A 24,926-nucleotide genomic window follows, 5' to 3' on the forward strand; every position below is an offset into this window, starting at 1 on the left:
GTTATTTTATCATGACCTTAAATCTCACCCATAACATTTTATACATTCTTAACTTCTTCCCTATTGTAGAAATACTTTGGAAACATTTTCTGTAACTCTTTTCCCTACCTTAGGTACTAGATAAATCCTAGTCAACTCGGATAATATATATTCCAATTAACAAATCTGTGGTTTTAGTGTATAGCATGAATAAAATATAAAATAAGGCTGGGGATGTGGCTCAGTAGTTGAGTGCCCCTGAATTCAACCCTCAATACCCCACCAAAAAAAGTTATTTACATAGTTTATAGAATTTCATTATTTTTTTAAAAGGGGGGGAGGGGCTCCCTACCCAAACTTGGAGTAGCTCCTATTCTCTTGACCTCCATTGTTGTCATAAAAGTCTGATGAATTAATGAATAAAGACTTCAGAGACAAAAAAGAAAGAAAAGAATAATTACAGAGCAATTAAGTAACTCACAAAAAAAGGGGGGGATATTATTCTGGCCGTATTTTTAATGAAATTTTATCTTTCTTTGGCAGTTGTGTAATGACCATGAAGTTCTTACATTCATCAAATATAAAGTGTTTGATGCAAAACGTAAGTGAACATTCCTTCTTTTAAAGTTTTCTGGATAAATTGATGACAAGAAAATAACAACTGGATTTGTGTTCCTTTTTTATTTAAGCTTCTGCCAAAACACTTTCTGGGCTGTTGGAATGGGAATGCAAAACTGATGCAGTGGAAGCCCTTACTGCACTTAATCACTACCAGATAAGAGTCCCAAGTAAGTACGTTCCTTTATGTGTGTGTGTATCCTAATTATTTATTGGGAATTACCTTCAGAAACATTGACAGTATTTTTTTTGTTGTTTATTTTTTTGTGGTGCTGGGGATTGAACCCAGGGCCTTGTGTTTGCAAGACAAGCACTCTACCAACTGAGGTATATCTCCAGGTTTTTTTTGTTTGTTTGTTTGTTTAATCTTTATTTTTATGGAGTACTGGGGACCAAACCCCAGGGCCTCCCGCATGCGAGGCAAGTGCTCTACCACTGAGCTACAACCCCAGCCCTCCAGTAGTTTTAAAGTAACACTTAGTAGATGTTTTTAATGGGTTGTTTGATCTGCTGCGCCCTTTGGCTCCCCAGTGCTAAGGAGTAGACCTTGTATATGGTATTATGTATGCATACTACCCCATCCCATGTTGTTTGCTTGTTTTTTTCCCCCCTTAAAAACAGAGAAACTACAAATAAGGTAAAAGGGGGCGGGGGCATAGAATCCCACAACTAAACCCTGTTTTATTTATTTCTTGCTGTACAACAAATGACCATAAAATTTAGTAGCTTAAAACAGCAGACATATTATCTTAATTTTCTGAGGGTTAATAATCTGGCTTTATTTCACCTGGATACTTGTCTCATGGTTAAATATGGGAATAGCTCCTATCCTCTTGACCTCCATTGTTGTCAATGGAGATGACATTGACAACAATGGAGGTCAGTGTCTTCAGTCATTTCAAGGCTTGACAAGGGCTGAAAAATTCACTTCTATGCTCATTCATGTTTGCAGGTCCATTGAAGCCATAATTGGCCTATTTTTGGTAGCTCATTTTTGGTAACTCCCTCAGAGTGAGTGATGAAAGAGAGATAAGAGGAAACGTATGGGTTTTTTGTTTTGTTTTTCTGGATGTTTTTTGGTTTTGTTTTTAATAATTACATGCTGAAAGTGACCTGCCATCATTTGATTTTGCATTCTTTTGGGTCACACAGACCATGGTGCAATTTAGGAGGAGACTATATAAGGGTATGAATACCATGAGGTAGGGATCATTGGGGCCATCAGGGAGACTGCCTTCCATATCCATGTTGATTGTTTTGAAGGAAAGTAATGTAATGTTAGAAAAGTCAGTACATAAAGGTGCAAAATAAAAGTGTTTTATTGATCTCCTTCTTCTACCTCTTCAGCATATAACATCTTAAGCATATAACATCTTACTTTTAAAAAATTTACATAGTTCTTCTATATATAACTTTTCTATGCTTTGCTGTTTTCATTTAATATGTCTTAGAGCTACTTCTTTATTGGCACATACAATGCTGCTTTTTAAATTTTTAAAAACATTTTCAGCATAGCTATTCATAGACAATGTACCACATTTTATTTTGCCCATCTCTCCACTGACAAAAACTCTGGTGAAACAAGCAGAGTTATTTCTGTTGGTAATAAGAATGCTTACAGTGACTTTTTTTTTTTTTTTTTTTTTTTTTTTGCAGTGGGGATTGAACTCAGTGGGGGCGCACTTGACCACTGAGCCACACCCCCCAGCTCTATTTTGTATTTTTGTTCAGAGACAGGGTCTCACTGAGTTGCTTAGCACCTCACTTTTGCTGAGGCTGGCTTTGAACTCGTGATTCTCCTGCCTCAGTTTCCCAAGCCCTAGGATTACAGGTGTGCACCACCACTCCTGGCTATAGTGACACTTTTAAATTTGTATTTATAGAACAATTTTTTAATGTGGGACATTAAAATTTATATTTTTATAATCCTCATAAGAGCATAAACATATGAATGATAGTGAAACATAAACCATGAATGATAGTTTGGAATATTATTACTTTTTGGCAGTACTGGGATGGAGCCTAGGACCTTGCACATGTTAGGCAAGCACTCTACCACTAAGCTACATCCCCAGCCCCTTAAGTTTATATTTTTGATAAAATGTTGCTAGGTTGCTCTTTAGAAAGGCTGTACCTGTGTACATTAACACCTGTGGCCTGTGAAAATACCCATTGGATTTTATCAGTATGATAGATGAAAAAAATGGTATTCCATTGTGTTAATTTGTTTCATGTGAAACTGTTGTTCTCTTTGTTTATTGTCAACATAATGGTGCTATGTAAAGAACATTTAAAGGGCTGGGAATGTAGCTCAGTTGGCAGAGTGCTTGCCTCACATGCACAAGGTCATGGGTTCAATCCCTAGCATCACAAAAAAAAAAAAAAAAATTTAACTTTGAAACTGTGTACTGTATAATTTACTTTGATCCTGGGTCTAAATAGGGTATTAAAATTTCACTTCTTAAAAATAAAAGTTGTGTATTTAAAAAAATAATAAAATCAAAAAATAAAGTAACAGGGAAAATTAAATTACTAGGTATAGTAATGAATGGTAGTTAAGGAAAAACATTACATGCTTCTGGGCATGGTGGCACACACCTGTAATTCCATCGTGAGGCTTGAAGTGGGAGCATCACTTGAACTTACGGGTTAAGAGACCAGCCTAGGCTATATATATGTATAGTGAGACCCTACCACAAAACAAAACAACAGACACATGAAAAACAATACACACTGAAGGGTTTATGGGTAGAATAATGTATGTTAAGATATTTTTAAGGGGCTGGGGTTATGGCTTAGCAGTAGAGCACTTGCCTAGCATGTGTGAAGCACTGGGTTTGATTCACAGCACTGCATATAAATAAATTATATAAAGATCTGTAAAAAACTGAAATATAAATATATATTTATATTTTATAAACATAAATAATAAATATATATTTGTAGTATTTAAAAATAGCCTGCCCCCAAAAGTGCAAGTGAGGGGTAGGTAGATGAAATAATACTGCCAAATGTTGACAGTTATTGAAGCTACGTGGTAAATTTGTGGAACTAATATATATTTTCATGTATATTTGAAAATTTCCTTAATAAGTTAAAAATAAGAGAAATACCTCCTATCATTTTTTATTTAGTGACAAAATTTTAAATAGGCTTAATTTTTGATAGAAAGTTTTAACAATGTTTTAAAGTTACATGCGATATTCAAGATATTGTATGGATTGTTAACTCCTTGGAAACAGTAACAATTATTAATCTTTTTATCCTCTGAAGTGTCTTGTGAATATTTAGCTTTTAATTTACTAAAAAAGAATTCAGTGCCTTCTTAATGCTTGGAACAGTAAGAATGTAGCAATAAACAAAGTACAGTCCCTCATGGAGCTTTAGTAAATATGAGCAAGTACAAATTTTCCTTCTTTATTTTCTCTGCTAATTCAAGATGTGATATTGAATTAACTTTGGTTTTTAAATTTTTACAGATGGATCCAATCCATATACTTTGAAGCTTTGTTTTTCTACATCATCCCATTTATAAGAAGAGAAGAGCATGTTAGAATTTATGTTCATCTTTATTACAGTTTTAAAACTACACTTCATTAAAAAAAAACTGGTTGATCTAATGTTGCCTTGCTTACTTTAAAATCTTGTTCTGTAATAAAATATTTTGCCTTGAGTAAATTTGTTGTAAACTGAAATATTGTTTTTCATTTCAGGATAGAATATCATAATGTAGACTGTCTACAGCATCATTGTAGATTATGCAAATATATGATTTCTAACCTTATTACTATAATTTTTCTTCCACAGTAAAAATATATTTGCATTCTTAATGCTAATTATCTGCAAGTATTTTTCCATTGTGTATGAGACTAATGCAGGTGAAAGTATTGCATTTTAATATAGAATTCCTATGATATGTTTAGATGTTTAAGTATGTTGCAGTTACTCATATTAAACATGACTTGTATTTATTATTTTAATCAAGTTTGAGAATACCATTGCACATGTTGACCTTTAAGTACTACAGATTTAGCTGATTTTATATTTCTAAAAGGCTAACAGATAATAGACATGGATACACTTGTACAGTCTGCACTCAAACTTATTTAAATTGGTGTATTTTTTTTTTTTTTTCAGTCATTGTTCATTTGTATTGACATGCTTCTGTTTCTAGTTCCAGTTTGGAGATTTTATAAAGTTATAACAATGAGTTAATGTGTAATCTTCATTTGTTGCATGTGATTTAATCTTGAAGATGCATCTAATGTTTGGTTTGAGATTTTAATAGAAGTTAATTAGTTAACAATTCCTCTTCTATATAATAGTCTAGGATCCACGGGTGGGCTTTAGAGAGACTATAGCCCCCTAAAATTGTGTGTAGAATTTGGGGTATTTGCATTTTTATTTTTTACTCTTTGATCCATCATAATATATGTATTTTTATATATGGTGCAAGATTTAAGGATCTAATTTTATTTTTAATTGAAACAGATAGCTATTTGTCTCAACACCATTTATTAAACATTCTCCCACTGAATCTGTTTCTTTCTCTTTTTTCAAATCTCATATGTAGGCAAGTAAGATTTAAGGACTAAACTTGGTATTAAAAGACCATATCACACTTGTTATTGAGTTCATGACTTTTTAATAATAGAAAACCGATGTAGTCGTTTTGTTTTCATCTTTAAAGAAGGGAGAATATGTCAGTTATTTATAACAACTATGAAGTCCAGAGTTGGAAATAGCAGTTTTGTCATCATCTTGAGACAAGTTTGAAAACAAAAGTTCCATTTAGGTCTTCATATAAAATTTTTGTTTCTAACTTTAACATAAAAAAATCTTAAAGTCTTTTTTAAAATGAGGCAAGAGTTTTTAAAAATTTAAGAGCCAGGCCTGGGGTTGTAGCTCAGTGGTAGGGTGCTTGCCTCTCATGCATTAGGCATTGGGTTCAATCCTCAGCATCACATAAAAATAAATAAAATAAAGATTATGTGTCCATCTACAACTGAATTTTTTTTTTTAAGAGCTAATAAATAGAAAGTTTAGGAAACTAAATACACATTATCATTTGTTTCTCACTTGGATTTTGGTGACAATTGATAGATCAGTGTCCTTTTAATTAACCCTTTAAAGATCTAGAAAAAATTTAAATTCAATCTAGAAATATTTTTGGCCTTTATCATGGAACCAGTAAGTTAGACCAAAGGTACTTGTGTGTGAACTGTACATGTATGATACCAGATAATGTGTGTTTCTCATTCATTGCCAGTAATACCTAAGTTTACAGTAAACCAAGTGTTTTTTCTAATGCTTTGTTTTTGTTTTTGTTTTTTTTTTGGCCTTTGTTGCAAAATTGAAATATCTTAATTTTAAAAGGTTAAAATTGTAGAGATCTGTGTAATAGCTGACTTATCTTCCCTGCTTCTGAAATATAATACAGGTTATAAGTTTTTTTTAAAAAGAGATTTTTTTGTGCCTAGGAGTCTAGGAAATAAACCTGTGGATATTGGCAGGGCTTATTTAATTTAGATTTGCTTTCAGTGGCATTGACTTTTAGATATGATCTTCCCAGCAAAATGACAAGTGAATTCCTTACAAATTAATAGTTGGTAGGTTGGACCTTGCTCTGATATGTGTGCTGGTGTGTAAGCCCTGTACTGCTGCTGCCCCTAATGTCTTTGATAGTTTACTTGCTCATCTCTGCTGTGAATGGAATTTGTTTTGTGAACACACCCTTTGTCTTTGGCGTTGATAACATTGTGCTATCTTTCTGCTTTTAGAAGAAAGTGAAAGAGCAGATTTTAGAGCTGTTTAAAAAAAGTGCTAGCTTGGAATTTATTTTTTTAATATTAAAATCCCATCTCCATATCCAAATATTATTACATATCTGATAATAAATCTGCCATAATGAGTTAGAATATGAGCTGCACTTTAAAAGCCTCTGCTAATGAGGATGGTACCTCACAAAATAAAATGCATTTGCAACTCCAGCTGACATGAATTTTTCCAGCATCCTAGTATGATTTAGTCATCTGTTCCTGTTCTGTTTTCCAGAACAGAACTAAGAAGCGGGGTGGGGGATGACACTTAGTTTTTGTTATTTGGCTGTTTGGCTCAGGAGACTTTTAGTCTATTGAGGGTCCACATGACAAGTAGTTTTTTATTATTATTCGTAGTACTCCAGATCTATTCATAGAGTGAAGCCTTATAAATCAAGTTGTTAGGTGAAAAAAAATTACATTCATGGGCTTTTGTTTCTACTCTCATTTCCTGTGTCAGCCAAAATGTAAGTGAATTGTACAAACATGATTCCTGTTTAAGCCAAAGAAGTTATTTGGGATTTTAAGTCTAGTAGATATTGAATCCATAGTATCCTTGTTTCTTCCTGGAACCTTAAACCAAATAGATTCAAATATTGATTAGAATAATGAATTTTGCCAGGAATGGTGGCGCACACCTATAATCCCAGCAATCAGGGAGGATAAAGCTGGAGGATTGCAAATTTGAGGCCAGCCTCAGCAATTTCACAAGAACCTGTCTCCAGAAAGTGGGGGGAGGGTGTTTATGGGGATGTAGTTCATTAGTAAGGCACCCCTGTGTTAAACCAGTACAAAAACCAAACCAGTATGTTTTGTAAGTGACCTTCTTAAAAAGGTGTAAATTACATTGTTTTGAACAAATATAATGTACGTAACTAGCAAAATAGGCTTCAACATAAAGGTATGAAAGAACACTTGAAATTCTGTTTTAATTTACAAATGAAGTTAATTGTGGTGGATATTGTTAGCTCTTCAACTATTGCAGCTATTCTATTCTTCCATTTTGTAGAAGAAATCAAGATTTGAGGGAGCCTGATTGACTCTTGCTTCTGGCCAAGTACCTCTTAATGGATGTGCTGCCTCTGGAGGTGGAGGAAGCTTTTTGATAGTTTGTAAGAATTTTCTTTCTTTTATAGTGTTAGGAAGACACTCAACATTGATGGGCAAAGACCAGGAAGAAAAATTTTCCCTTGTCTTTCATGACTTTCCAGTATCCCATCAGATACTCATGTAAGAACCTAATGATCTGATCCTAGAACCTATTTTGTATATATAAACAAAATATTTCTGGATTTTTTGTTGCTTGAAAGATTGAACCCAAGACCTCATGCATGCTAGACGTGCTGTACCACAGCTGTACTCACAGTCCTTTTGTATGATTTTAACATGTAGTACATCGAATTTTCTAGCAATACAGCTACTGTTTAAATCAAGGAAAAAGGGATTGTTTAGTTTGGAACATGTTTCAAGGTTCACCATTTTGGAAAACTTTCATTGAAGTGGTATTGGAGTTGCTATTACAATAAACAGGGTCAATTTTCACTTGAAAATGAAAATTCTCACATCTCTTTGTCTTCTATTGTAGCCATGCAAGTTTATTTCTCCCTGATATTATCAACTAAGGTATTTGTTTTTTCTTCAAATTTATGTTTGTAGTTAAATTCTCTAGGAATATTATTTGAGCATAAAAATATCAGATTGGGCTGGGAACCATTGCCTTAAACAGGATAATCTGTGTGTTGAACTGGTAACCTAGGTTGATCAAATAGTGATGCCTAGGACATTTGTTGAAGAGTGGTTGGGGTGGGTCTAGGGGTGTGTCCATGATGAATGCAGGTTGCCCTGGGTTCCTTCCTCCACACCACACAAACAAATGATAAGCCCAGGATGAGAAGATGCTCTCCCTAAGGTAGAGATCTGTAAGGTGAGACCTGAGATTGCTATAGCCATTTTGCTAACTTGAGGAACTGCTCTTGCAGTGAAGAACATACACGGGGTAGAACTAAAGAGACCCTGAATTAGGATTTAGCATGTAGAAACCACCTTAAGCATAAACTAGTTTGATCATCAGTATATTTTAATTCTAGTTGCCTAAATCTCACCTTGTTTTTGTACTTGTTTAGTACACACTGAGTATACTAAATGCTGTTGAATTATATGCTTTAAAATGGTAATTTTATGTTAATTTTTCTACAATAATAGTTTTTAAATAACAACCTAAACCAAGAATCCATTAATTTAAATGGACCCATGCAGTGCTTCAGAGCTTTAATGTAGTTGATGAGTAACATTGAGGAAGGTGTGTAGGGTGAATCTGTATTAGTTCACTTCCATACCTACAGATGTGATTCTAAGTCTGGTTTATGATTGTATTGCTGTGGTGACTGACTATTACTACTTTCTGTCACCCCAGACTCTGAAACCAAAGAATTGTAGCCAGGGAAGAGGGCCAACCAGGGTCTATGCACAATGAACAGTTAGGAAAGAAATTAGAGGGTGAGGGAATGATTTGTAAGTAGAAACTAGAGTTTCTATGTATTCCTAAACCACAAAAAATCTCTGACTGCGCAGTTTAGGTTCTGCTGGGACTCCTGACTACTTCAGAGCTACTGTCAGGCATGGGGCCTCAGCCTGTAGGAGACCATATTCATGAACAAGATATTTCTTGAAAAATACAGGGACTGTTTTATCCAGACTACCCAGTTCATGTAGACTTTGAGCCATATTCCAATATACATGCATTAAAAATCTTAAGAATTCAATAAGAGACTGGTTTATATGGATAACAGTGCATAAAAAAAGTGTGTGTTAATACATTACAAATTCTTCAGAAGCCTTTTTAAAATCTAAAATGAGATGGCTAGTGCATTTTTGTTTTTATGTGCCTCTATAATATATACAATAAAGCCTGAGGTGGTTTCTGCCTACTAGAAGATATTTGAGAGAATTGATAACCAATATCTATGGTCTCAAACTTAGCAGAACTTTTCTTGCTAGACTATTATAAAAATAACATTTACAGAACTTTTATCAAAACATCCAAGCTTGTTTTACAAAGGCCTAATGTGATCATTGATTTGGGCCAAAATTTCTACCAATTGACCAAAAAAACTAAAGTAATTCCATACCTGTTGTACCTCCTGTGTAATAACTACTTTTGGTCCTCTACAGTTTCTGCTCCAAACACTAGTCTCAGAATCAATAAAACGGGTTATTTTTATGTTTCTGAGGAAGAATTACTACCATTATATGTGAATGAATACCATGTGGTTTATAAATTGTAGAGCAAGACACTGAAAATGCATAGGGAAAACATCTTGGAGTTCCATCTTCAAACTTGTCACCAGTTTTGACACATTGGATGGAGCTGTAACCCAGAGGTGTGTGATGGGTCACAATGCTTCCCCACTGAAGATGTGACTATGTAGGGGAAAGGGCAGAGACTGTGAGGGACAGTACTTGGATTGTGTCATCTCTGTCATCAATTCCATTTGGTCATGGGCAGCTCAGTTCCTAGGTCTAGTTCCCCATCTGTATGATGTAGGGTTTAGCTTAGATGGAATGATTGGTTCTAGAATTCAATTCTGTTTGACGATATTATTTATCTGGTTCAGCAGTTATTATATGGAAAGGGGCTATTGAAATTATTTAGATAAAATAGGTAAAAACTCCAGAGTAAACTTTTTATTCTTAATGAATTAGATAGGTTTCTTAAATGGATCAATTTAATAATTATTTAGTCAATTTCTTTTTGTAGTAACAGTAAATAAAGAATCAGACTGCCTGCCAGTACCTTGCATCATGTAAAGTGCTCATGTGAGGATCCTTAAAGCTAGTGTAAATCTACAGGGGAACTTCGACCCAGTATATGGGAAGCATGCTGAGGTTTGTTAAGCAGCAATGGTTTTCCCCATAGAATTCCTAAATGACACCAACCTTCTTATTCAAGTTGTGGGTAAGGTGGATGGGGACAGGATTATAGGTTGGATTGCTACAAGGGGGGAAACATCCATAGTGCTGGCACACTGGGGTGTTGAGTTTGGATTTCCTAAAAACTGTGCTCTTTAAGGACTAGCCATTCAGAGCTTGAAGAAATGTCAGAGGTATTCTATATTCTAACTCAAGACTTGGGGGGAAAAAGAACCACAATAGTTAGAACTTTGATTCTCTCTTCGACCCCCAGTCATGTGACTTTGAGATAAAGCTCAATTGAGCATTAGTGGTCACAAGAAAATTTCATTGACATTGGCCATTAGGTGATGATAAGAAATGAGATAGGCATTTAAAAAAATGACTCCATTAAATAGTAGATAGCTTACTATCTACTATCTATAATGAAATAATACTATAGCAACCCAAATTCCTATTTTGATCATGTGCATATCTTGCCAGCTTCCGAAGATTCTCACCCGCAGGTGACTAGATATATCACAAAATGGTCTTTTTCAGTTGACACACTCTTGTCCCAATGTCCTAGTATAATGATATTAATTGATATACTAATATAAACTATTATAATTCTAGCCTATTTTAATGCACCTGTGCCATTTCATTCAAATACAGAATTGAAAACTTGGGACTTAATGGGTTAGAGCACACAGTTATATGTATCCCAAGATAATGTGCAGAAAGGACAGAATTATATTCAGTTTATTTGGAATGAGTAAAAATTAATTCCCAGTAACTTGGATAGTAGAACATTGTGTAATTAGGACTTGTAAGACTTGGCTTGCTCTGCTATGAATGAACTGTGCTAGCCCAGTGTGCCAGCACTATGATTGCCTTCCCCTTTGCAAGCAACCCAATCTACATCCTACCCCCATCTACCTTAACTTAAAAGTTAAGGTAAGTTTGAAGCCTTAGATTCCTTTTGATGAAATGAGAACTATAATAATACTTAATGTATCTCATAGTGAAACTATATAGAAAAGTACTTTTGGTGATGCTCAATACAAATTTCCAGAAGGGTTAAGGGAGCTTCCATTCCAGAGACCCTCCATATTACCTTGGGGTTGACATTTCGAAAGAAAATGTCAGGTGCCAGAACCCATTCATTGCCATTGAAAACCCATGGTCAAATGAGATTTTTTTCAGCAATACACATGGATTTTATAGATTAAAAACTAGTAGAGCTTAGGGACTAAAAACAAGTTGAAGATTCAAATTGTTAACAACCTACCTGGACCATTTTTTGTTTCTTTTAAGCCTTTCAGCCTCATTCATATAATCACTAAAAGTCCTCCTAAATTCTTTTTCTTTTCTTTTTTCTCTTAAATTTTAAAGGCAGGCAAAGTTAATACTCATTTTAACTAGTAGGTTTAAGGGAAATTTATTATAGAACTTTTATTAAAATTGTATACATAGTTTGTAGCATGTCAGGAGCTGTGACTGACTTATGGTTCTTGAACTGTCCTGTAACAAGTGATGCCTCTCCTGGGAACTCTTGGTGCAAAGGCACAGGTGGAGACCACCCAGTTGCTATGGTGACACCCAACAGGAGGTTCTGTGCTAGGCACAGAGCTATTTAGTTCTTGACCTTGAGGTTTGGACACCAACTGCTGGGGATGCCTGTAGAAAGTTATGGGCACAAGCTGATTGATCATCATAATCGCATTGCTCACTTATGACCTTGGTTCGCTTGGCTTTGAAGAAACTTTCTCACGATAACATTTTTAATGATAAAACTTATAATAAATGTCTGAGCTGGCTCATGTTCATTACACTCCACCAAAGTGCAAAAGCCCTAGCTTTTTCTCTCCTTGTGTGTCTGTCTTTTCTAATGCCCCATCACCCTTCTTCCAGTTTCCTGAATTAACTGCCATGAAGGTCTTGGCAGTAGTAAATGGAGATCCCTTATAAAACCAGGATATAATATAGAGAGATTTTTTTAATGAATATAGAGTTTTTCAGTCACAATGTTGGATTTTAATATTATGTAGGCCACATCTATGGCTTATTTGACATGATAACCCCTTGGTCATAACCCTTTCGCAGACTACATATGGTAAAACAATTTAATTCCTAATGAATCAATTTATTATTTTTTTCTCCTAGGAACTCACTACCTACATGGATATTTTTGGCCAGCACTACTTTGTGGAAGTAGAATTTGATCAATGTGTTTTCTATTCTATGAAGAAGTCCTTTAATAGAAGTTTAAAAAGTTATAATCCCTGTTAATCTTAGTTTTGTCTGTCAGTCTGGGTTTGTTAGATTTTTTTTTTCCTCAACTATAATATTTCTGGGCTGAAGAGTCCCAATTTCCTTTCCTCTCCTCCCCTCCATCTCTTCCTCCTCCTTCCCACTACCCACTTCATTCTCACCTCTACCCCCTTCTCCTCCTCTTTCTCTTACTCCTCCTCTTCTTCTTCCTTGTTTATTATAATTAAGTTGATCCTCTTTCATCAAAGCCCCAGAATGTCTTCCATCATTTAATCACCTACCCTCTGGTGCTTTTTAGGGTCTGAGATGTGGTGAGCAGAACTGTCAGTGCAGACCCCACTCCAGTTTTAGAATATGCATAGGAAGTTGTTTTCCATATTGGTTTTCATATCCTTAGAAGAAAGACTACCGAGGAGGAAGGAGCATATGACTTGGACTCAGAAATCCTACATTTGTGTCCTTACTCTGTTCTTGTTAGAAATATGAACCTGAGCAAGTCCTTTAAAATGGTCTGAACATCAGTTGTTTGTTCATAAAATGGGGATGTTAATATCTCCCTTATTAATCTAGTTTATCCATTTAAACCCAAAATGAGTGGCCTAGAGTAGGCTTGGGGATCATCACAGTGACCCTATTTTTTTTCTCATGTGTGAAATAGGTATTAGCCTAAAAGCTCAACAGGAGCAGGAAATTTCATATTTCTTTTCTCTTTATTCTCAGCACCTCACCCATATAAGTCAGGGTCTCTTCCATGAAGTTGGTTTCACAGATGGGAGCTGTTTCCAGTGATATTGAAATCACAGCTTAACTTTGCCTAACTTTATGACTGAGATGAAAGAGCAAGCATGCTTATCAGGAGGAAGATACCACAAATCTAAAGGAAGTTATAATACTGAAGATCACAGAATCAAGATTAAACACTATCTTAACAGACTGCAGCCCTGGATTGCAAATAGCAATACGAAATCTGAGATAAGAAAAGTTGTGGGGGGGAGGTATGCTGGGGTTATGGCTCAGCAGTAGAGCGCTTGCCTCGCACATGCAAGGTCCTGGGTTTGATCCTCAGTACCATAAAAAAATAAATAATAAATAAAAGTTATTGTGTACAACTACAAAAAAGTAAATATTTTAAAAAAGGTTTCCTCATTTAAGTTTAATTACATGTTAGATATCCTGCTAAATGTGCTTGTTATATAATTATGATAGTTGGATGATGCTATAGTTTGCATTGTGTGTGTTGGGGTCAGGGTGCTGAGGATTGAACCCAGGGCCTTACACATGCTAGGCAAGCACTGTGCCACTGAGTTATATCCCCAGCCCTAGTTTGGATCTTGATTGTCCTTCAAAGGATTGAAGGACATTGAAGGCTTAGTCCCTAGTCTGTGGTGCTATTAGGTGGTCTGGGAGGTCATTAGACTGGTGAGTAGCAAGTGACACTAATCAGTTATCCAACAAAGACTGAAAAGAAATTAAACTCTTCTAAAATAAAAATATCATTTCCAAGTTGGGCGTGGTGGCACATTCCTGTGACTTGGAAGGCTGGGGTAGGAGGATCAAAAGTTTGAAGCCAGCCTCAGCAAAAGCAAGGTGCTAAGCAACTCAGTGAGACCCTGTCTCTAAAAAAATAAAATACAAAATAGGGCTGGTGATGTGGCTCAGTGGTTGAGTGCCCCCGAGTTCAATCCCTGGTACCAAAAAAAAAAAAAAACCCTAAAAAACAAACATTACCATTGCTAATGTGCTGTGCCCCAGTCATTCCCACTCCCTGGAGGAACTGTGCCAGGTAGTAGCTCTCGTCCTACCTCCTGCTCTCCTGTTCAGTAGCCATGTGACTTTGGCCAAGTTATTAATCCCTCCAGACCTCACTTTGTCATCTTTAAACTGGCGGTGTGGATTAGGCAGCCTTGCTCTGAAACTAATTTGAAAATTATTTTAAGTTGCAGAGATAGAATTTAAATGATTGTTGTAGTAATACAATTGTGGTAATACAATAAGGGTATTGTTGTGGGATAATATGATGCATGGATTGGGAGGGAGATTGAGTACAAGGAGAAAAATTGGACTATATGGGATTAGGAAATTTTAAAAGATTATCTCCTTCTGTTCAATAAATGTGTCAAATATGAGTCTCTCATCCTACGAACTGTCTTCCTTTTAGCAAATCAGAAAACATGATGAGCATTTCCAAAATTAAAAGAATTTTTATGTCATGTCAAATGCATGACATGAATAGGCAGTTATGTGTTAGGTTTTAGGGGAAAATTAGTATTTAAGACATGGTCTTTGTTATTAGGAGATTATACCAAAAACAAGAGTGGCCCAGATTAAACAATTAGCAAAACAAAGCCCATAAGATAAAACCATAACTCATGATTAATGTTGGATTGATTTCATAAAGTACATCTATTCTATGGAATATTTTTTCAGCCATAAAATAGAACACATTATATGTATTAACTTGGAAAGGTATTGAAGATATATTGTCAAATGAAAATAAGCCATAATATCAAGAGTATCGTTATGTTTTTGTCATATACTCTTGGTAAATATAATTTCACAACATCAACACCAGACAGAACCACTCCATGACATCATGAATTAAGACAGAAACAAGGCCACTCTACGATCATGTAGGACCATAATCAAAACAAAGACTTTATCCTAACCACAAAAATGACCCCCAAATTCCCTATCCTGGGTAACAGAAGTGACTACTACTTTTCCATATAATTGGAAAAGCAGTGAGCTTCCTTCCTTCCTCCTGCCTTCTAGATACGAATTAAGGTACCCATCAGAATCATACCTGCTTCTTGACAATATCCAATCCAGAGCAAAGTCCTACTTCCTTAAACCTTCCCCAGAGTCAGCTAACACAAGCTAACAAGTGTGGAGAGCCCTTTTCAACACACTTTTACTGAGTGCCTGCATCTCTGTCATTGCAAAAGGTCATTAATAATCCAAACTTTGTCAGACTACAGGTGTGTTCCTGGTGGATTCTGGCTGAAGGGTACTGACAAGAGGCAGGAACTGAGGTGGATGGGTGGAGTGGGGTTGAAGGCAAGAGACTTCACCTGCTGTTTACTTCCCACTTGTGAAAAAGTCATTTACATATTTGCACCTTTTGAACTTGATGGTAAATATGGATTTCTTCTTTGCCCAAGGGAGCAAGGTATACAAGGACCTTACAGGAATGATCTGACTGTGGTAGAGCATTTCTTTGGAAAGTGTTTGAGGGCCAGAGAATGTTGAGGAGGTGATGATAAATAAGGAAATGCTTGAATTCCAGGATGATTCACCAATCTGTATTCCATCCTATTCACAGTCGGTGTGAGGAAAAATATGGACTTCAGGATCTATCTTCACTTCTGCTTAGGAGTATGACTTGAAACAAGTTTCTTAACCTCTCTGAACTACAGAATCTGCATTTGAGAAATGGAGATAATATCACTTAGCTCACAGGCTTGACTACAGTGTAAAATCACCCAGCACCCCCGGGTACATAGGACAGTTGATATTTTCTTTTCCAGTAAGCAATAGAAAACTATAGTAGATTCCTGAGAGAGAAATGGCCCAAGGAGAATGGGCATTTTAGGAAGATAGCCCTATGGCAGTGCAAGAGAACCTAAGAAATTAGGCAGACCTGGGAGGTGCTGGGACTCCACAGCTCCTGTGGTTCTTGCTGACTGACACAGAAATTATTCTACACCTTCATAAGCAACACAATTGTTCTGGCTGGACACAGGCAAAGAGTAAATGCTACAGGTTTGCTACTGCAGCATGTCCTATGCAATGAATCTTAATGCAACAAGGTATAAAAAAGAAATACTAAAATTCTGGACATTTCTAGATATGCAGTTTGGGCTCGTTTGGACAAAAGAGAAACAGACCTTCCTTAGAGTGCAGCAGTCAGCAAAGGGATACCCATTTCTAACCCATGAATCCAGGCGTCCTAACATCTCCACTTGTGGATTGTTGCCAGTGCTTTGCAGTCACAAGAGGAGGCTGGCTTCAAATGGGAAGGATGATGCTGAGCTCTCTTCTCCATGTTACTTGTAGGCTACTAGGCAGCACAGGGCAGTCCTCGTCAGTTGGTGGGCAAATGACTCCAAGGAGGAGACGATGGTGACATTGTTGTCAAGAGCTGTTTTACAACCACTCTTTTTCACCAGTTCTACCTAAGATAGTTCCTAAATTCTATATTTAATAGTACCCATTGTGTCTTCAGAGTCTCACTTTGAAAAAAGCCTTTGTACCTGGAGCATTTATATGGAAAAAAAAAAACAACAGGCAAATGAAACCCCAGGTAGTTTGTAAATAAGGCAAAAAAACAAACATGTTGGTTAACTGCAGATGTTGTAGAAGAGATCAAGACCGTGGCAATAATATCAGAATCTTAACCCAGTCAGGCATGGTGGGGTCACCCTTAATCCTGTCTAATTAGGAGGCTGAGGCAGGTTGTTAGAACAGCATGTTTGAGGCCAGCCTGGGAAATTTAGCGAGACCCTGACTCAAAGTAAAAATTTTTAAAAGTGGGCTGGGGTTATAGTTGAGTGGCAGAGCACTTGCCTAACAAGTGCAAGTCCCTGGGTTTGATCAGGGGGTCACTAGTGTCACAAGCATAATTGTGCTTGATAACTCTTAAGCTGCTAAGAGAGAATGGAAGAAATGGGGAATCAAGTAATAGACCTAGACTGTCTCTTGCTTGATATCACATTGCCAGGTTTTTTCCCTGCTTTGAGAATAAGAGGAAGACAGATGCCTAGTTATAAATATAAGAAAACAGCAACAAGGTTCATCTACCAGTGAGAGAATACAGTCTATTAAAAACTACAAATTAGATACTTTGTGTGCCACCAGAGATATGAAAAACGTGCCCTATATGTGTAATATAAATTGTAATGCATTCTGCTGTCATATATAACAAATTTAAAAAAACTACAAATTAGAATATAATGTATATGCATTTGTGTATTTCTAGACTGCTTTGCATTTTAGTTCTCATGTACTTTGTAAAATGAGTATGCTATCAACTTCACGGTTGTGAGGATTAAATACTGTACATCTTTTTTTGTGAAAGTGTGCTATTTACAGCAATATCAATATTATCTGACACTGCTGTTATCTTACTGGGAAAGAAGCTCAAAAATATCCCCAGCTTAGTCCTGCCTCCAATCACATTGGCCGTCCACCAGTCATTGTGTAAGGACACAGTGGCCGTGTTGGATTTCAAAAACATGCAGTTGAATGAGAATCTTATTATTTGTTTTCAATCTTTTTCGTGTCCCAAAGGGCTCTTTAATGTAAGGAATATGAGGCAGATTGTGTGTGTGCAATAATTTAAAATGTTAATGTGGTTCCAAAATTACTTAAGGAAAAACATTTGGTTGAATTTTCAGTGTGAAAGTGACATTGGCACCATGTAAGGAGCATGTTAGGAAGACAATGGATTATCCCTGAAGTGTTGGATGTATATCCTAAAACTTCCAAGAGTCGGGAGAAGTGGTTTCATTCTTAAAACAGATCATTCCTGCTCTGGGCTCAGAAATCTGACCAAATTAGCAGAAATCTCCTTCCCTGCATGCAATAATTCAGTCTCGCATGTCAACATGGATACAAAACCCCCCTCTATAATCTCACTGTGGGTGAACTAGAGATGAATTACAAAATTCCTTTCCTTGATCCCACAAGAAATGGAAATACTTTTCCAGCAAAGAAACTGCAGTTCTAAATTTTCATAACTGATTCAATGTTCAGTTTCAATTTCTGTATCAAAAGCTGGTGTGGACAAGGTTTTCAGTGTCATAGGAAATTTATGGGCTGATGAATAAAATAGATTGTACATAGAGACAATTTGAGATAAACACTGAGCTTAAAAAATACTGCAAAATGGTCAAATATTCACAAATGAAATCATTCAAGATCTGGGATTTGCTTTAAATTAATCCAGTGGGCTGGTGGAGGTGGGTTTGAGGTATAGTCAAAATAGAATTGGCTAGCTGTTGATAATGATTGAATCTGGGTGATGGGCCTAGGGGAGTTCATAATGCTGTTCCCTCAACTTTCATAAACAATTAAAAATTTCCATATAAAATGTTAATCTCAAAAAACCCAACAGTGTGACCGAATTTCTTTTGTGAATGAAATGTTTTTTTTAAATTAGCAATTCAGCAAAAAACATTACCATCCCACAGCCATTCTATTTTTTGAGTGCCAGGGAAAGTTATGATTATATATATAATTATGTATATGCCTAGCACATCAATGTTAGCTATACTTTATATTTATATAATTATATGTACATGTAACTATTATTTATACACATAATTTATATATACATATCAATACACACACAAAAGTAGTATATCAACTCATTTAGAATCTGTCAATCAGCCCATGACGTAAGTTTTAAATAAATTATCAGCATTTGCAGATGAGGCTGTGGTATTAATTGGAAGTTAAACAATGTGCACAAGATCATCAAGCAGGATTCCAACTCAGCCCTTTAGACTCCAGAACTCATGCTCCTCCTTAAACAACCCCCTCTGTTACTACCTGTGTCCGTGCTGTTCTGTGTTATTGTGGCCAACAACTTTCCCTGACAATACTACTGAAGGCGCCTGTGCACGTTGGCCCCGGGTCAGGGCATTTTGGGCACCGAGCTGGTGTGACCCAGCCTCCTGCAGTTCTCGGTCCTGGGTCCTCTGAACCTCAGAACCCTGACCCCCTACAAGTCGCGCGCTGGCGGCCTCTGCCGCCACCTAGTGGTCGGCGGATCGCGCAAGGAGCTCGGAGACCTCCGCGGCTGGGTCGCCGCCCTGGCTGTGAGGATCGCGGGCGGGCGGCGTTGCGGCCCCGCGGTACCCAGGTGACTCTTGCGCCTTCCTGCGTCGCTGAGCCCACTGGCCTGGTCTTCCCCGGGGACGAAGCAGGGCTGTCCCGAGGCCTGGCAGTCACAAGCCCGAGGCAGACGCGTCCTTCATCTTCTCCGCGTGTCGCAGGCCTCCGGGGGCGCATTGCCAGGAGCGCGATGAGACTCCCTCCGCCCCTGCCTTCTTGGTAGCGGAGCCAGAACTCCATCTGCGATGAGGCGGGGACTCGGTTGACAAGAGGCGTTTTCCTACGGACTTCAAAAATGGGCGCTTCTACATCTCCAAGTACTTAAAATCAGTGTATTTATGTACATAAGCCTATGTGTATTTTTTTTTTGTAGCCTTCCTTTTTGCCGGAAACCATATTAAAGCTGTAATTACTTTATTTAATGTCACGCCCCCCTTGCAATGAGCCATCCTGGGCCTGTGAAGAACGCAAGTGTGATGAGCCTCAGCGCTAAGAAGTCGTCAGTGAGCAAGGCCAGCCAGAGGGGGTCGAGCCCGGGCGGGGTCTGAGGCCTCCTCCGCAAAGCCTGGACACCCCGAGGCTGGCAGACAAGCCTTGCTCTTGCTGCTGGAGGAGGACTACACAAATGTAGACGTGGAAGAGAATCTCTGGGCTTTGCCAGGGGGCACAGTGTTCATGGTGCAGAAGGCGCAGCCCCCATCAGAGCAGGGGGCTAGGTACCAACTTTCCTTCTCCCATAGTGCCAAGAAGATGGGTAAGGCCTGCGGAACTTTCCACTTGTGCAAGGTGAGCCTGCAGGATTTCATTGGCTACCTGAGGTCGAGGCAGCTCTCTATGGCAATGCTCCCTTCCTTTCCTGTGGGTTACATTGCCATCCCACTAAGCACATCCTGAAGGAAGCTCTTCTCTGAGCCCTCTTCAGCATGCAGGCGACAAGTCACGTGCTGTTCCAGCACCCCCGGTCATATGGGGCAGGTCCTGGATGTCACGGACAGAAGGCACCCCTCCAAGGGAAAGACCAGTCTTATGATACTGCAATAAGGACCCAAGTCCAAGGAGGATTCCAGGACCAAGGACTGCACTGGCCAACTGGTTTACTTTGTAAAAACTGTGTTATTGTGTTTAAGGGCACATCTCTCCACGAGGAAGCCAGGTTCTATCTGAGGGGTAAAGTCATTTGTTTTGTTACTCCACCAAGGAGGAAGTACATTTCTCAAATTCATGTCTTTGATCTGAGCAAGAAAACTTGGACAGTCAGAGAATGAGTGGTCTCATAGGACTGGAAGTTGAGGATGCCAAGATTGCCAATGAGGGAATTGTTGGTGGTTGGGATGGAAGATATTTCGCTCCAGGTAGAAATGAGGAAGCCAAGGAGGGTACTAAAAACTCATGCCACATCTTTTGGGCAAGGGAGTAGCTCTCTCAGGTAGTCAGTGAGTTGGGTTAGGATCTGTGAACTGTGGGGGCAAATTAGTTATTTTGGAGCCAAGCTTCATGCTGGGAAAGCCACTGAGACTTAGCAGAGCCTAGAGAAACCTAATGAGTGAAAGAAGGAGTAATGTTACACCCAGACTATCCCATGGTCTGTTTGTGTCCCCTCCCCCAATTCTATGTTGAAATTCTAACCCCTAAGGTGATAGCATTACAAGGGGGGCGGTGGCTTTTGATAAGATCTGGCAAGTCCATGGTAGTATGGTATCAGATGGAGAGGGGTCCTTTGAGAAGTGATTGGTCATGAGGATAGAGCCCTCATGAATGGGATCAATGCCCTTATAAAAAGACTCCAGAGAGCTAGCTTGTCTCCTTCCAGCACGTGAGGCTACATGAGAAGATGTCTGCCTATGAGGAAAATTTCCAGTACTTGACCTTGGACTTCTCATCCTCTAGAAATGTGAGAAAATTATAAATTTATGCTGTTTATAAGCCATGCTCTCTATGATTTTTTATGGCAACCTGAATGGACTATGACTACAACTTTAACATCATAGTGTATTGTGGTTTAGATGTGGTGTCTCCCAAACACTCACATGTGAGAGAATGCAAGGAAAAACATTTTGATTATAGCCTTAATCTAATCATGAATTGATTCCCTGATGGGATTAACTGAGTGGAAGCTGGAGGAAGGTGGGGTGTGGCTGAAGGAAGTGGTTCATTGGGGCCAGAGCTATAGGAAATATATATATATATATATATATATATATATATATATATATATATATATATATTTAAATATACTTATTTAAATTTATTTTAAAATAAGTATATTTATTTAAATTTGTTCTTATTAGTTATTTATTTAAATTTGTTCTAATTAGTTATACATGACAGTAGAATACATTTGACACATTGTATACAAATGAAGCACAATTTCTCATTCCTCTGGCTGTATATGGTGCAGAGTCACTCCCGTAGTGTAATCATACATATATGTACGGTAATAATGTCTGTCTCATTCTACTGTCCTTCCTATCCCCAAAGCCCCCACCCCTCCCCTCATTCCCCTCTGCACAAATTTCCTTCATTCTTCCCTCCCCACTCTCTCCCACTATGGGTCAGCATCTACTTATCAGAGAAAACATTTGGTTTTTTGGGTTTTAGGCATCTGCTTATTTCACTTAGCACGATATTCTCGAGTTCCATCCATTTACCTGCAAATCCTGTAATTTCATTCTTCTTTAAGGCTGAACAATATTCTATTTTATAAATATACCACATTTTCTTTATTCATTCATCTCTTGAAGGGCATCTAGGTTGGTTCCATAGTTTAGTTAATGTGAATTGAACTGTTATAAACATTGATATGGCTGCATCATTGTAGTATGCTTATTTTAAGACCTTTGAGTATAACTGAGGAGTAAGATAGCTGGGTCAAAGGTGGTTCCATTCCAAGTTTTCTGAGGTATCCCCATACTGCTTTGCATAGTAGTTGCACCAGTTTGCAGTCCCACCAGCAGTGTATGGGTGTACCTTTTCCCCCACATCCTCACCAACACTTAATATTGCTTATATTCTTGATAATTGCCATTCTGACTGGAGTAGTTTTGATTTTCATTTCTCTAAGTGCTAGAGATGATGAACATCTTTTCATATGTTTGTTGAGTGATTTTATTTCTTCTTCTGTGAAGTGTCTGTTCAGTTCCGTAGCCCATATATTGATTGGGTTATTTGTGGGTTGTTTTTTTTTTTTTTTTTTGCGGGGGGGGGGGGTGAGCCCTAGGGATTGAACTCAGGGGTGCTTACCCACTGAACCACATCCCCAGCCTTAATTTGTATTTTATTTAGAGACAGGGTCTCACTGATATTTGTTTAGTGCCTCACTTTTACTGAGGATGGCTTTGCACTCGCGATCTTCCTGCCTCAGCCTCCCCAGCCACTGGGATTACAGGCGTGTACCACTGCACTTGGCTGGTGTTAAATTTTTTGAGTTCTTTATATATCTGGAGATTAGTGCTCTATCTGAGGTATGGGTGGTAAAGATTTTTTTCCCCATTCTGTAGTCTCTCTCTTTCTAATTCCTTATCACCATGTGAGCTGCTTCCCTCCACCACACTCTTCCTCCATGATGTTCAGCCTCACCTTGAGTCCCAAGGAATGGAGCTGGTCTTTATGGACTAAGACCTCTGGAACTGTGAGCCCTCAAATGTTTCCTCCTCTACAGTTGCTTGGTTGGGTCTTTTAGTCTCAGAGCAGAACAGTTGACTCAAAACATTGGGTATTGGTGTGGTATGGATTTGCTAACTGAAGTGAGAGAACCTAAAGGCTAGGGATTAAGTCAGAGCTCTTTGAATCATCAGACCTTCCTTTTTTGACATCTCCTGATATTAAACCTTGCAGAATCTAGGTATCGTTTAATTTAGGAAATATTTTTTTTTCTTGTAATCCGTAGTTTCACCAGGAGCCAATAGAAACACTGGCTCAAAAGGAAAATGTAATGTTTTGCTTGGTTTAGTAGAAGCACAGCACTCAGGCCAAGAGCTATAATATTCTCATTGTACTATGCTTACTCTTTGTTAGATGTTGCTATTAGTTTGTTGGAAGGAGATGGAGGTGGCTAAATGTTACCAGTCTTCCTTGCTGGAAGAGCTTCCAGTTTTCTTTTCTCCTTAAATGTCAGTCCAGGCCAAAGGCAGGCAAAAAGCCATGCTGGCCTCCTTTGACCTTCCCATTCCCCCGCCTCCCAAAGTATCTCTTTTGCTTGGCCTCATCTTGGTCCTACTTAAAAGTTCAGGTGCCTTCTGCACTCAGGAGGCAGCTTCTGTTATATTTTGACAAGACCAGAGGTGTATGCTTGCAAGGCATAGATAAGAAGAAGAGTGGAAGAGGCCAGAGAATGTCCAATTCTGTACCCTTGGCTAGGCATTTGCTGCCTTCTCAGCTAGGGTGGATTAAGGGAGCCTTTAGGTTCCCTTAGTGGCTACACTGTGCCATGACAGATAGATGCATGATCTGCTAGAATATGGTTAAAGGGCATCCTGGATCACAGGCCTGGAAACCAAGAAGCAATGGAAGGAACCATTTGGTTTAGAATAATGAAGATTTTCAAGGACCAAACTCCCTTTAAATATTTACAATGTTTGTGGAAGAGACACTGTTTACCCTATATGGGAGTAAAGAGTGAAATTGAGATGGACAAATAAGTTGATAGGAAGCAGGTGTTTGCCTCAATATTAAAAGAAGCTCCCCGGTGGGTGGGTTGCCTCATGTCCACCAGTGCCCAGAGCCCTTGGTCCCGGGAAATGGGGTGTGGCCGGAAAAGGGCTGTCCTCTCACCCACCACGAAATGCACCTCTGTGAGGAACCTGGTCCTAACCCTGCTCCTGGGTTGAGGTTTTGTTCAGAGAGAGCTGCTCCCTTGCTGTGATCTATTGAAAATCAGCCCTCAACACAAGGGTTTGTAAAGAAATAAATATGTTCATTTTAAAACTAGCTCACTGGAGATATTTAAGAAGGTGTTGCTGAACATGTGGCAGTGCACTGGGAAGGCTTATTCTAGGTAGAAGCCTTCACATTTCTACAATCCCTTGCCCCAGGCTATCTGGGATAGTTCTGTTCTCAATATTTTGTCAGTGACTGAGTCTATGAACAATTATATGTCCCAGAAACTCCAGGAGGCTTATGTTCATTCCACACCTCCTAGAAGGCCTCTTGTTTTGTACAAATAGCATTAAAATGTTTGTCTAATAGTGTCCTGATTTGTGGCTCATGCAGCCAGCTCCAAAGACTGCACATGTATCAGACGAGATTAAGTACTTATTTTAGATTATCCATTGAAGTGGTAGCAGAATGAGCAGTAGAACCAAGATCTGACCTCTCTGGACATTATCTGAGACTTTTGAGAATCCTGGCTCAAATGGGGCTTTCTGTGATGAGTTAGATCTGTTTAGCTCTGTCTGCCTCCCTTAGTCCTTCCCCTTAACACATCTCCTTAGTGCTCACTTTTCTCTGCTAGTTTGGTTTGACCATGGTACAGTATGAAATGAGAATGAATTTGCTTGGAAGTGAGCTGTTATT

At 38.1% G+C, this 24,926-nt stretch overlaps 1 protein-coding gene across 1 annotated transcript in view; it reads left to right on the forward strand.

Moving 5' to 3' along the window:
• The window catches only part of Hnrnpll (heterogeneous nuclear ribonucleoprotein L like), a 35,614-nt gene extending 30,480 nt beyond the window's left edge, over positions 1-5,134 (forward strand). The window contains exons 11-13 of the mRNA XM_076833126.1: positions 523-580; positions 669-767; positions 4,077-5,134. Coding sequence (XP_076689241.1) covers positions 523-580; positions 669-767; positions 4,077-4,132 — 213 coding nt within the window. The 3' untranslated portion in view covers positions 4,133-5,134. The remainder of the gene's footprint in view (positions 1-522; positions 581-668; positions 768-4,076) is intronic.
• Positions 5,135-24,926: the final 19,792 nt, after the last annotated feature.

This window comes from Callospermophilus lateralis, chromosome 14, assembly GCF_048772815.1.
Source record: "Callospermophilus lateralis isolate mCalLat2 chromosome 14, mCalLat2.hap1, whole genome shotgun sequence".
In the NCBI taxonomy this organism is placed as follows: Eukaryota; Metazoa; Chordata; class Mammalia; order Rodentia; family Sciuridae; genus Callospermophilus; species Callospermophilus lateralis.